The following is a 12,747-nucleotide window of genomic DNA, read 5'->3' as shown; positions in this document are numbered from 1 at the left end:
GTCTGCAGGCCAAACATAGGGTTGGTCATGGGAGTTGGTGACAAGGCTGGGAGCCAGGGAGGACAGAAGAGAGCACACAGGGTTGGGCCCTATGCCCAGCTGGAGTGGGAGTGTCTGAGGCTGGCCTATGGGCTGTTGGTGCTGCTGGGTGATGCTTGCATGGACTGGCTCACTCGTCTGTGTGTGTCCCTCCTGGCAGGTATGCCGTGTTCGGCCTCGGCTCCAGCATGTACCCTCAGTTCTGCGCCTTTGCTCACGATGTCGACCAGAAGTTGTCCCACCTGGGAGCGTCTCAGCTCACCCCGACAGGGGAAGGAGATGAGCTCAGTGGGCAGGAAGAGGCCTTCCGCAGCTGGGCTGTGCAAACCTTCAAGGTCAGTTCCTAGCTGGAGCTGCCCCACAGCACGGACAGGGTGCTGTGGGGCATCCGTGCCTAGACATCTGTGCTGGGCATCCTGGGTCGCAAGACCCCTGCCTGGTCCTCTAGGCATGGTCCCAGGTGTGGGCTGGGGTTGTGGGCTGAGGGCTCAGGTCGCTGCTGCTCTTCCTCATTTCCCCGGGAGAGATGCACTTTAAGCAGGTGTCCCTGGGTGGGAGAAGGTGTCTGGGACATCTCCCTGCCTCCTGGGAGCTTTGGTTTAAGACCTTTCCCTTTCTGATTATTCAGGGCACCTCTTGACAACCTTGTCTTGTTTCAAGTCTCCCAGCCACAGAGAGCTTGGGGACAGGGACCACACAGTTGAGTTCTTTGGGCCTGTGTCAGTAGGTCTTTGTTGTCCGCGGTTTGACTCCCCTGATTTAGCAAACTCCTCATTTCAGCGAAGGGTTTCACCCAGTGGTGCCTAGGAGCACGGGCTTGAGTCAGGGCCAACGTGATTCCCAAGCCCAGGCCTCCTCCAGTGATTCCACATCAAGAAAATGGGAGTAATCAGCCCTGGCTGGCGTTGCTCAGTGGTTAGAGCATTGGCCCACACACTGAGGGATCACTGGTTCCATTCCTGGTCAAGGGCATGTACCTGGGTTGCAGTTTCGATCCCCTGCTCAGGTCCAGGCATGTGTGGGAGACAACCAATCGATGTGTCTCTCTCATATTAATGTCTCTCCCCCTCCCTTCCGCTCTCTTTAAAAAAAATAAAATCAGTAGAGAAAATGTCCTCCTTTGAGGATTAACCAAAAAAGAAAAAAAAGAAAATGGGAGTAATCAAACCTCCATCATGGTGCAGGCATGCAGATAAAATGAGATACTGTCCATTTTAATATTCATCCTAGTGGCAATAGCTACCGTGTGCCAAGCCCTGGCGCCTCTTTGAGCCTTTGCAGCAGCCCAGTCAGATAGATACATGTGCTTAGTAATTGAACAAAGCACTTAGCTCATTGTTAGGACCTGAAAAATGGGCACCCCAAGGGTGGTGGTGGTGCTGCTGCTCGTTAACACCAATTCATTGTGTCTTCTTCCAGGCAGCCTGTGAGGCATTCGATGTCCGAGGCAAACACTGCATTCAGATCCCCAAGCTCTACACCACCAGTGTGACCTGGGACCCGCGCCACTACAGGCTCGTGCAGGACTCTCAGCCTCTGGACCTCAACAAAGGTACCTGCTTCCCTGTACCATGTGGGGCTTGTTTGCCCTTCGTGCCAGGGTGGAGTCTTTGGGCCTCAAGCCTGTGATCGGGGAGAGCCGTAGAACTCCCTGAACGGGGGGACATCTGGCCTAGGGCTGCCAGGTGTCTCTCTTGTTGCCCCAAGAGCAGGTTGGGGTGCCAGAATTGAGGCCTTGTTTGTGTCTGAGGGCCTCCTGTGTGCCAGGCACTGTGCTGGGCTCTGTGTCCACCTGCTCTAAGCGAGCCCTGGCACTCATCCTGCAAGAAAGGCACAGACAGAGGAAATATACTTCAGGGAGATGAATTGAGTTGCTAGCATGTGGCCAAGTTGAAATTTGAGCCCTACCCCTCCAACTCCGATGGCAGCCAAGTATAGTAAAGAACATTCTGCAGAGGCCATTCCAGAACATTCTACAGCCTGTGAACTCTAAGACGTGCCCTCCAGATGCCGTGCCTCCATCTTTCCCATTTTCTTGTCTCATGAGGCTGGTGGTCCTACAGATTTCTGCTTGTTTAGGATATCCCCAACCTCCCTGGCGCTCTCCTGTGGACCCCAAGCCACCAGACGTCCTAGAAACCCCCATATTTGGGTCCCCAGGTTGCATTTTCCAACACCTAGCAGCAGCACAACCACCCTGTCAGACCAAAGGTCTTGATTTCTGATTCAGAGACACAGTGGGGAAAAGTAAAAAAAACCCTCCCGCGACCGCAGCAGGACATCCTGAGGGCAGTGTCCGCATGTCATTGACTCAGACACACGGAGGCTGCCCCACCAATGAATGCTTAGGAGCAATTTGGCCATTTCACTGCTTCTCTGTCCCCCACAGCCCTCAGCAGCATGCACGCCAAGAATGTGTTCACCATGAAGCTCAAATCGCGGCAGAATCTACAGAGTCCGAAATCCAGGTGGGATAGAGCACAGGGCTCTTGGGTGATGGTCCCCAGGTTTCGTTTTAATGAAGGAAAGACCAGAGCAAGTCAGTCTTTGAAAACAGAGACGTGTCCGATGGCACTAGTGTTGATGCCACTGGTGAGGACCAGCATGACTGGAAACCCCGTGGCCACTGGTGCCTTTACGTCTGTTCTCCATTAATCATGGGCCAGTTTTCCAGCGTGGGAACTGGGTACCTTCTTCACTTCCTGCCCTTTGTCACTTAACTCTTTCACCAAAAGGGGAGGGCAAGAGAAACTTAGACCATTTGGCTCGCTCTTAAGAACTTTCGGGAAAACTCTAGCAGGGAAGGACATTCTCTGCCAGGTAAGCCCATGTTGTGGATTCTCTGTAGGTTTTGTTTCTCTGTGCTGACCTCCCCCATTCATTAGGAAAACTGGGCTTTGTTCTAATAAGAACCAGATTTGTGCTGGGGACAAGGAGAGGTTTGTCCCAATGCCTACATATCTTCTGGAGGGATGCTTTCTTTGGGCAGTCTGTGGTCAAGCCCTTGTGGGCTCTGGAGGACTGCACAGGGGGGGTCCTGCCCATCCTCTCCCCACTGAGAGGCCCCAGATCCCTTAGGTGCCCCAGCCTCAGGGCATGCTGGTGACCTGAGCTCATGGATCCAGGCAGGAAAATGGAAGGAGGGCATATTTCCTGGGGAAAGCGGCCCACCCTCCAAGGAGCTCTGGAGGAAATCCTGGTGACGTGACCAGAGGCTTCTTTTATCTTTCTCCAGCCGCTCCACCCTCCTGGTGGAGCTCTCCAGCGAGGGCAGCCAAGGTCTCAGCTACCTGCCGGGAGAGCACCTGGGGGTTTTCCCAAGCAACCAGCCGGCCCTGGTGCAAGGCATTTTGGAGCGAGTGGTGGACAACCCCGCACCCCACCAACCCGTGTGCCTGGAGACCCTCAGTGAGACTGGTGAGCCCTTTACATGGACCCTACGCTGGGGTGGCCCCAGCATCCTCCCACCAAACCGCCTCCCAGCTGACAGGGCTGAGCCTGGGCCTGCGCTGCAGGCAGCTAACCCTGACCTTCCTGGGGGGGGGGGGAGGAGTGGCACTAAAGCCGCCTTACAAGCATTCTCAGCAAAAAGGAATGCTTCTTTGGGACTGTCTGCCCACCACCAGCAGCTGGGGAGTCTTTTCCCTTCATTCTTTTGCTTATCTGGCCACTTTTTTGATGATTCACTTATTTTTCCATTGAAATTTTAACTGGTCACATCTATATAACAGGCCCTGGGCTAAAAAGTGAATGAGACTCAGTGTCTTCCCTCAGGGAACTCACTAGTACAGGAGGCAGAAATGCAAGAATATTCATCATAATTATTATAATAGTAACAGTAGCAGTTAGCATTTGTTGGATAATTCCTATATGCCAGCATTTTACATGCATTGTCTCTTTGGTCCCCACAGCAGGCACATGTGTGCAGCTTGCGTCATGACATAATCGAGAAATGTGGAAACAGTGTAGAAATGGTGAGGTTTGAATGTTCAAGTCCCTGATCCATCACTTACTAGCTATGTGATCTTGGGCATATGAGCTAATTGCTCCAGGCTTTATCTCTTTTCTCTAAAACAGAGATAACAGAGCCTTCTTACAGGCTTGCTGTGAAGAGCAAGTGAGTAGATACGAATGCAACCTTTACCATTTCTCGAGGGCTTATGAACTTTTGTCTGAGAACAGTCTCAGAGAATACACCCTTAGAGTCTCCTTAGGTCCCCAAATATATAACCTCTTCACATTGTCGTGGCATTCTAATTTCAAACTGCTTCCTGCCCAAGGGTCTGGTTTATTCCCACCTTCCCTGGGCAATGAGCAGGGGCTCATTGAGAGCGTGGCTCCTCCTGGCCATCCTCACCCAGGAGAAGATATTGTCCAGGGCACCCCCTTTTCTGTGCTAAGGTGAGAGCGAGGCTCTCGATCTATGTGGTGAGCACAGCACAGGGTGGCAGGCACTAGGAGAGGTAAACGAATGAAATCTTCAATCACAGGCCTCCCAGCCATGGGACTAACTCCCTGACCTTAGCTTCCTCAGTGATAATGACACCTTCAAGAATGTGTCCCCCTAAAGAGAGTGGCCAAAATAGGAAATTAGGGGTCAGAGAAGCAAGTCTGGCATTGTATCCACTGTCCAGGAGATGTGAGAGAGCCCAAAATGTGGGGGCGAGGGAACAGAGATGTCTTCATGATTGTAGAGAGACAAATGTGGTTCATCAGGCCTTGGGTCTAGGCCAGGGGTAGGGAATGTCATTTGGTCTGACCCTGCCAAGGCCTCACCAAAGAGGCGCAGTTCCAGCCATCATATTAGGGGTGAGTTAATTAAATATTTAACCAAATATAGCTGGCTAATTTTTAAGTTGATAGTTTTGTATGGCCACAAGTGATTTTATAAATATCCAAATGGCCCTTGGCAGAGAAAAGGTTCCCCACCCATGGTCTAGGTGAAACAATGTAATACTAATATTTTTACCTAACATTTATTGAGCACCTGTGTCCCAGACACTGTACCAACTATCATATTGCACTATTTCATTCAATGCTCACACAAACCTAGCGAGACAAGTTTTCTTATCACATCCATTTCACAGAGGCAGAATCCAAGGCTCAGAGAATTCAGTCACCCAGCTAGGAAGTGGGGAGCCAGAGTTTGAACCCACATCTACTGGCCCCCGTGTCTATGCTACGATGACTCTGTATACAGCCCCTGGGACTCCTTGAGACTCATCACCTCACTCGGGGTGATTGCGGCTCTCCTAGCACCTCCTGGTATAGGATCCCAGGGGACTGCAGTCATGGGCTTTTCTCTAAACAAACAACTAGCCTCTGGGGCAGACATCAGTCTATGGTGGATTTGGTCACTGTGAGTCTGCAATTCACCTGTGGGTATCAGGTCTGGGTGAGAGAGAGACAGGACACTGGTGCATAGTTACTTTACTTTATTGGATTGTGTCATTGCGGGTCCCCTTTGAGGGCTGTTGATCAGCCTTCCCTGCAGCCCTCTCTGTGCACTACCTTCCTGCACATGAGTTGGGCACATGAGGCCTGTTGTTCTTCCTGGAGCCAGAACTTCAGTGTCTTCTCTCCCTTGCAGCTGGGAGGTGGAGGGTGTCTACCCCAGATGCCTCATCTCTCTTTGGGAAACCTAAATGGGGCCCTTTTTCCATCCTGACTCATTTCCAGGCAGCTACTGGGTCAGGGACAAGCGGCTGCCCCCCTGCTCACTCAGCCAGGCCCTCACCTACTTCCTGGACATCACCACACCCCCAACCCAGCTGCTGCTCCGAAAGCTGGCCCAGCTGGCTTCAGAAGAGGCCGAGAGGCAGAGGCTAGAGACCCTGTGCCAGGTGAAGTTCGGGGCTGGTGGGTGAGGCAGTGACAGGGTCCTGTAGTTGGGGGAAGTCAGAGCTCAGAGATGGCCTTTCACCTCCAAGGGGGATCCACCCCAACTGTCCAAAGCAAGACTTGTCAAAGTCTGGTGGGAAGTCAGGCACCCTCTCTCATCCCATTTCTAGTACACAATTGTGTTGAGTAAACTGGATTTTTATGAGTGTCTGTGGGATGCAACCAAAGAACATGTCTTAAGAAGTTAACTAGAAAAAGAGAGCCACTGTGTTTTGTCTGTCTTTGTGTTTCCAAAACCTGAGACAAGCCTGGGACTAGAAAGTGTTGGAGGATGGATGGTGTGGATGAGTGAATAAATGGACATAGTGACAGATGGGTAGTTGAATTAATAAATTGATAAGAAAATGGATTAACTCACCTGCAATTTTCTAGGCCCAAGTCTTTGCAAAAGGCACTGGATGTTATTATTACATCATCATTGCTAATTATCATGAATCCAGCCACCTTCCCTGCCATTATCCTGTGGCTGTGCTGCTCACTTTTTCTCACTTAATTGTTACATCCCCACAAAGCAGGTGATGATATCTTCATTTCATAGAGGTTAAGTAATGGGGACAAGCTACCCCAACTCTAAAACAAGCATCTCGTCACAGTATCCAGTCAAGATTTGAACCTAGGCCTGTATGATTCCAAAGCCCTGCCCCACATGAGATTATAATAAAGATTTGGCTCCTGCCCACAAGTTTCTGACAGTGAAGTTCTACGCACACAAGTTAGATAAATGCTACTCAGTGGCCTGCGATCTTTCAGGACAGGAAATATTTTCTCTCCGCTTGGTAGGCTCAGCACCCTGGACAGCGCCTGGTACTGCAAAGGGTTTTGCTGGGGGAATGAATGAGTGAGAGGGAAGGAAGGAAGGAAGGAAGGAAGGAAGGAAGGAAGGAAGGAAGGAAGGAAGGAAGGAAGGAAGGAAGGAAGGAAGGAAGGAAGGAAGGAAGGAAGGAAGGAAGGAAGGAAGGAAGGAAGGAAGGAAGGAAGGAAGGAAGGAAGGAAGGAAGGAAGGAAGGCACCTGGACTGTGACAGCCTCTCCCTTGGTGTGGGGCAGGTGCCCTGAGTCCCTCACACTGCCCTTGCCTTCCAGCCCTCAGAGTACAACAAGTGGAAGTTCACCAACAGCCCCACATTCCTGGAGGTGCTGGAGGAGTTCCCGTCCCTGCGGGTATCTGCCAGCTTCCTGCTTTCCCAGCTCCCTGTCCTGAAACCCCGATACTACTCCATCAGCTCCTCCAGGGACTGCACCCCCACAGAGATCCACCTCACCGTGGCCGTGCTCACCTACCACACCCGAGGTAAGACTGAGGCAGAGGCTTTGGAGCAGCCCAACTGTATTTACAGGGCAGCTGTTCAACATGTCTGAGCTTTGGTCTCCTCGTCAGTTAAACACCCACCTTGCTGAGTTGTTATAACAATAGGAGGGGGCTGGGAGAGGTTACTCTGAACCAGGCCCTGAGCTCGCCCCTTTGTGTGCGTATTATCAGTCACGTGAGTTGGGCACTGTGTGCATTTTACAGGCGAGGAAACTGAGGCACAAACGGGTTAAGCCACTCCTTTAAAGTCACACCATTAGCAAGTAGAGAACTGAGATTCGAACCCAGGTAGCCTGCTGAGTCCAAATTCTTAGCCACCCTACCCCACTTTACAGTCCTGCTACTGTTGGGACAACGTAATGAGATTGGATGTGGAGAGCATCCAGTACTTCGTGGGAGCCCAGTGAGCCTTGGTCTTCCTGAGAGTCCAGCCTGAACACAAGAGGGGTTCTGCCTTGGTTGTTCATTGCTACACTCACTAACTCAGCAGTGACTTGTTCCACACTTCTCTACACGTGGCACCTTAGTCACTGTGGAATACAGTACACGGAGCCCCTGCCCTCATGGAGCTTCCCATCTAGAGGGTGCAATGAAGAGAGGCCTACAGAATAGACAGTTGTCATTATGTAGATGCTGAGAAGGAATGTGCAGGGTGCTATGGGGGCAGAGGATGGGGATGGGCTGACATAGACTGGAAGGTCCAAAACCTTGTCCAGTTGGGCTTGGCTCCTCCACTGGATGGACCATGCCCCTGCCTTGCCCTCAGTAACTGAGCATTGCCTGGGGTGACAGAGTTGCGGAGCTGGCACACACCTCAGAGCCCTCTGTGCTCTGGGAAGCACGGTCGCACTGTTCTATATGCTACGCTAGCCAGTATCGCACAGGCCCTGTCTCAGTCCTCAGACCAGGAGGGGAGAGGCAGGCACATCCTCTGAGAGCAAGAATCCTTCCAGGGGATAACCAAAGGGACTTCTCAAGTTGGTTGGAGTTCCCTTTAAATTCTGGGTCATTGGGTCCTATCCGGTTTGGCTCAGTGGTTAGAGCATCGGCCTGCAGACTGAAGGGTCCTGGGTTCGATCTCAGCCAAGGGAACATACCTTGGTTGCAGGCTCAATCTCGGCCCCAGTCAGGGTGCGTGTAGGAGGCAACCAATGGATGTGTCTCTTTCACATCGATGTTTCTCTCTCTCTTTCTCCCACTCTCTCTGAAAAGCAATGGAAAAAATGTCCTCAGCTGAGAATTAAAAAAAAAAAAAAAAGCTAAATTCTATGTCATTGGGAAGGAAATGTACCCTGGAGTTTCCACAAGTCCAGGAGGGGCTGCACAGATATCAGAACAGACTGGAATGCTCAGGAGGTTGTCCACCACCCAGGTTTCCTCCCAATAAGGACTGTATTTGTGGGGACACTCTGGGCCAGTGACTGTGGCCATTCTCAGGGGCCACTTTGTGCAACTGTCATTGGAGCCAAGTGGTGGGCTGGGAGGGTCCCTGGAGAAAGTCGTAGAAGGAGCATTGGAGTAGGAGTCAGGGAAGCTGAGCTGTGGCCTGATTCTACTGCTACCTGAGTGACCTTGTACAAGTCACTGTCCCTCTGAGTCTCAATTTCTGCAGTGGCAAAAGGAGGCATACACACTCTCTCTTTCCAATTTCACCAGCTCTGTGTATATGGAGGGTAGATCTCAGGACCAGGAGAAAAACAGCCCCCAAATTAAAGCCCACAGAGTGTCTGCGTGGACAGTTTAAGGAAGCACATCAGTGTGGGAAGTGCCACTGGGGACGTTCACACAGTGGTGGGGGGGCGATGTTGGTCAGCTCTGTGCTGTCCTTGCAGATGGCCAGGGCCCCCTGCACCACGGTGTCTGCAGCACATGGCTCAGCAGCCTGGAGCCCCAAGACCCAGTGCCCTGTTTTGTACGAAGGTAAGCACTCCCTCTACCCTGTGGTGGGACCACTGATTCTGGGAGTTGAGGGTTGAAAGGGAGGGATCTGGTTATAGGTGCCACTCTGGCCCCCTTGGCCCCCCTAAAGAAGGCATTTGGGTCACACTGGGCCTCTCTTCTATCTCCTGGCTATAGAACATGGCCAAGTATCTAGCAGGGATGGAGAAGCCCAAAGTACAATGAGGCTCAGCCTCATTCAAAAGGACCCCCGGCAAGGCGCTGGTGTGCCTGGGCAGGGGAAAGGAAGCAGCCCACAGGCTTGAGAACCAAACAGGAGCTCACCGTTTTCTCCAGCCCCTCTCCACACCACCCCCTCCAGCCACCCCCAGCTCCCCAGCGACAGTCTTGTCTTGCCTGTGCATCCAGCCCATTGTGTCTGAGGACTAGGGCCTCTGTCTTTCTGTCCCCCTCAGTGCCAGCGGCTTCCAGCTCCCCGAGAACACCTCCCATCCTTGCATCCTCATTGGGCCTGGCACGGGCATTGCTCCCTTCCGCAGTTTCTGGCAGCAGCGTCTCCATGATGCCGAGCACAAAGGTACTGATGGGGGTTCCTGGGGTAGAGGGGGGCATCTGGTGGCCAGCACCTGCCTGGGAACAGAACCGAGCTGCAGGAGAGTCGTGCCACTTGCCCACACACGTTTCTTGGCTCCTATCCCAAGTTTGCCTCAGCCTGTGTGGACAAGTGACGCGAGTGCCCCGGGTGTCAGGTTCCTCATCTGTGGAGCGGGGAAAGCACCAGATAGGGGATGAAATGAGAATTCAAGTTGGGAGCCAGCTTGTCAGGCCTTGAGTTCCTCCCTCCAGTGGCCACCCAGGTAACTGCAGCCTGTTGGGTCTTGCAGGGCTCCAGTGTGGCCACATGACCCTGGTGTTCGGGTGCCGGCGCCCAGACGAGGACCACCTCTATCGGGAGGAGATGCTGGAGATGGCCCGGAGAGGGGTGCTGCACGCGGTGCACACAGCCTACTCGCGCCTGCCTGGCCAGCCCAAGGTAATGGGGCAACTGCCCGGGCGGTGAGAGGAGCATTGAAAGCACAGACGATGCTGGGTGCCCTGGCGCCCCACACGTCCCTCACTTCCCTGAGCCTTCTCCTCAGCTCTCAGCTGTAGGCAGTTATACTGTCAGAGCGAGCTGTGAAGCTATTCCGTTCACTCTTCCAGGAGAAGAGACAGGCCCTGTGACATTCAGGACTAAGTCAGGGCCACATGGTGGGTTAATCCCCTGGGCCCAGCTGAAGGTCCTCCCCCGGATACACAACTGCCTGGGGAGAGGTGGCCCAGGCCGGCTTTATTCTCCAACACAGCAAGGCTGGAGGGCAGCCACTGCTCCCGCCACGAGCCCACTGATGGCTCTGCTTCCCCAGGGTGCACTTGGCCCCATGAGCTTGGGGAGTTGGGACAGACTCTTGACTCCTCCCTTATGAACTTGTCCTATCAGGGCTCCTCCCAGAGCCTGTGCTCCAGGCCCAGTGCTGGGGTCACTGGGAGCCCCGATTGACTCCTGGACTTCACGTCACTGGGGAGCCCAGGGCTCTGTGCCCTGCTCTACATTACAGTGGAGATCCCGCAGACAGTCTGCACTCAGAGAATCCCTTTTCTGGGGTGTAGGCAGGTGGGCCTGAGAGCCCTGGGCAGGGCAGGTAGCTTGAAAGATGCCTCTATGAAGCACTGTGAATTCAGAGTACATCCAGGACCCACTGGACCCTCAGCTCCTCAAGGGCAGGGCTGTGGCTGGCATTCATCTCTCCAGCCCCAGCCCAGGCCTGGAATGGGCAGGGTACCAGTGCACCTCTTCTTGCAGAGCCTGGTCCCTGTGCAAAGTCCTGGTGGGGAAGGTGCTCAACCCCCCCCCCCCCCCCCAGCAGCAGAGGCCTGGACTCACCATCTCCTCTGGTTTCAGGTCTACGTTCAAGACATCCTTCAGCAGAAGCTGGCCACCGAGGTGCTCCACGTGCTCCACAAGGAGCAAGGCCACCTCTATGTCTGTGGGGATGCGCACATGGCCCGGGATGTGGCCCACACACTGAAGCAGCTGGTGGCTGCCAAGCTGAGCCTGAGTGAGGAGCAGGTCGAGGACTATTTCTTCCAGCTTAAGGTATGGCAGCTGGTGTGCAGGTAGGGGTGCAGGTCAAGGGCATGGGCCAGGGTGCCGGGACCAGGGGAGTCAGAACTAGGGGTGTCAGGCTCAGAACAGTCCTGGATGTCAAGGGAATCCTAGAGGTGGCTGGAGGTCAGAGCTGGAGGGGCCATCAGAGGCCTGACTGTACGTCCTGGTCTGGTTGCTCAGTTAAACAAAGGCTGCCAAGCTGCTTTATGGTAAGACTCTCAGAGCCTTGAACGTGCTCCTGTGCATCGTGACGCTTCAAAACTGGGAGAAAGTATGTAGCATTCACCAAACGTGTTTATCTCACAGCCCACATTTCTGGGAGCATCTTGTGGGACAAGCACTAGGCAGGCTATTCTGTCCATCATAAAGCCTGGGAGATGTTTAGGTGGTCCCCAAGGGAGCAGGCAGTGGTGGGGGTTAAAGAGTCTAAGTGAGATTCAAGTGTAGTCCAAGCATGAGAGTTGGGAAGACAAATGGGTCATGAGTGTACTAGTGATAGGGAAGCCGGGGGAACCTAGGAGTTCCTGCCAGCTTGGACCTGACAAATGAGAGGTGGCTGGACCAGCAGAGCTGACATGTTGATCTGTTTTCCCTTGAAGAGCCAGAAGCGCTACCATGAAGATATCTTCAGTGCTGTGTTTCCCTACAAGGTGAAAAGAGATGGGGCGGCGGGACAGCCTAGCGATCCCCGAGCTCCAGCAGCCCACAGGAGAAGTTAAAGCTGCTGCCGCAGAATTTCATGATGGAGCCAACTCTCCATTATCTGAGGTCACAGGGTCTGGGGAGATGGTGGGAAATTATATCCCAGGCCTCACACCTTATTTCTCCATCTCCTTCCCTCTTTACTTGGCCTGCTACCAAGTAGCAGCCTGGCCTGAGTGGAACCTCTTGTCTCCTTTGGGCCTGCCCTTCCCGGGATAATGGAGAATTGGGGCGTCCCTGGTCCCTTAGAGAGTAAATGCAATGCCAGGCCTGGCCAATAGGTGAGAAGGGTGGATCCTTCTTTTGATTGCACCACTTCAAGCGACCACCAGGAGGCGCTGTCGCACCGCTGTATTTAACCCCACCCTATTCTTGTGTACAGTTATTTATGCCTTTGTATTAAAAAAACAAATCCTAATCAGCTCCTCAGGCCATTTAGGCCTTCTCTGTATGACTCCTTGATGGAGATATTTATATGAAATGCATTTTATTTTAATCACATTGTGTGTGTGTGTGTGTTTCGTATGGGAAACAGCCCTAAGTTATATAGAGTTGGGGACTGGTGGGTGCCACAACCTGGACAAAAACCCTCCACGAAGGGATGTGCCAGCTTGGCCATGCTGCTTCTCTGAGATGGGTGCAAGGTCAGCACATGGAGTACACATCTCAAAACCCGTGATGGGGCGAGGGAGCACAGGCCTCAGCCGAGCCTCTCACAGGAGGCCTCCCTCCCGCGGGCGATGGCAGGG

General features: G+C 53.2%; 1 protein-coding gene across 1 annotated transcript in view; it reads left to right on the top strand.

Moving 5' to 3' along the window:
- The window catches only part of NOS2 (nitric oxide synthase 2), an 89,424-nt gene extending 76,926 nt beyond the window's left edge, over window positions 1-12,498 (top strand). The window contains exons 19-29 of the mRNA XM_081162464.1: window positions 200-374; window positions 1,459-1,591; window positions 2,429-2,507; window positions 3,275-3,456; window positions 5,719-5,882; window positions 7,023-7,230; window positions 9,081-9,168; window positions 9,603-9,724; window positions 10,032-10,180; window positions 11,090-11,284; window positions 11,896-12,498. Of these exons, the coding sequence (XP_081018590.1) occupies window positions 200-374; window positions 1,459-1,591; window positions 2,429-2,507; window positions 3,275-3,456; window positions 5,719-5,882; window positions 7,023-7,230; window positions 9,081-9,168; window positions 9,603-9,724; window positions 10,032-10,180; window positions 11,090-11,284; window positions 11,896-12,015 (1,615 nt within the window). The 3' untranslated portion in view covers window positions 12,016-12,498. The remainder of the gene's footprint in view (window positions 1-199; window positions 375-1,458; window positions 1,592-2,428; window positions 2,508-3,274; window positions 3,457-5,718; window positions 5,883-7,022; window positions 7,231-9,080; window positions 9,169-9,602; window positions 9,725-10,031; window positions 10,181-11,089; window positions 11,285-11,895) is intronic.
- The last annotated feature ends 249 nt before the right edge of the window (window positions 12,499-12,747 follow it).

Source organism: Miniopterus schreibersii (assembly GCF_964146895.1).
Source record: "Miniopterus schreibersii genome assembly, chromosome: 16".
In the NCBI taxonomy this organism is placed as follows: domain Eukaryota; kingdom Metazoa; phylum Chordata; class Mammalia; order Chiroptera; family Miniopteridae; genus Miniopterus; species Miniopterus schreibersii.
Note: the sequence above shows the minus strand (reverse complement) of the source record. Positions and strands in the feature narration are given on the sequence as shown.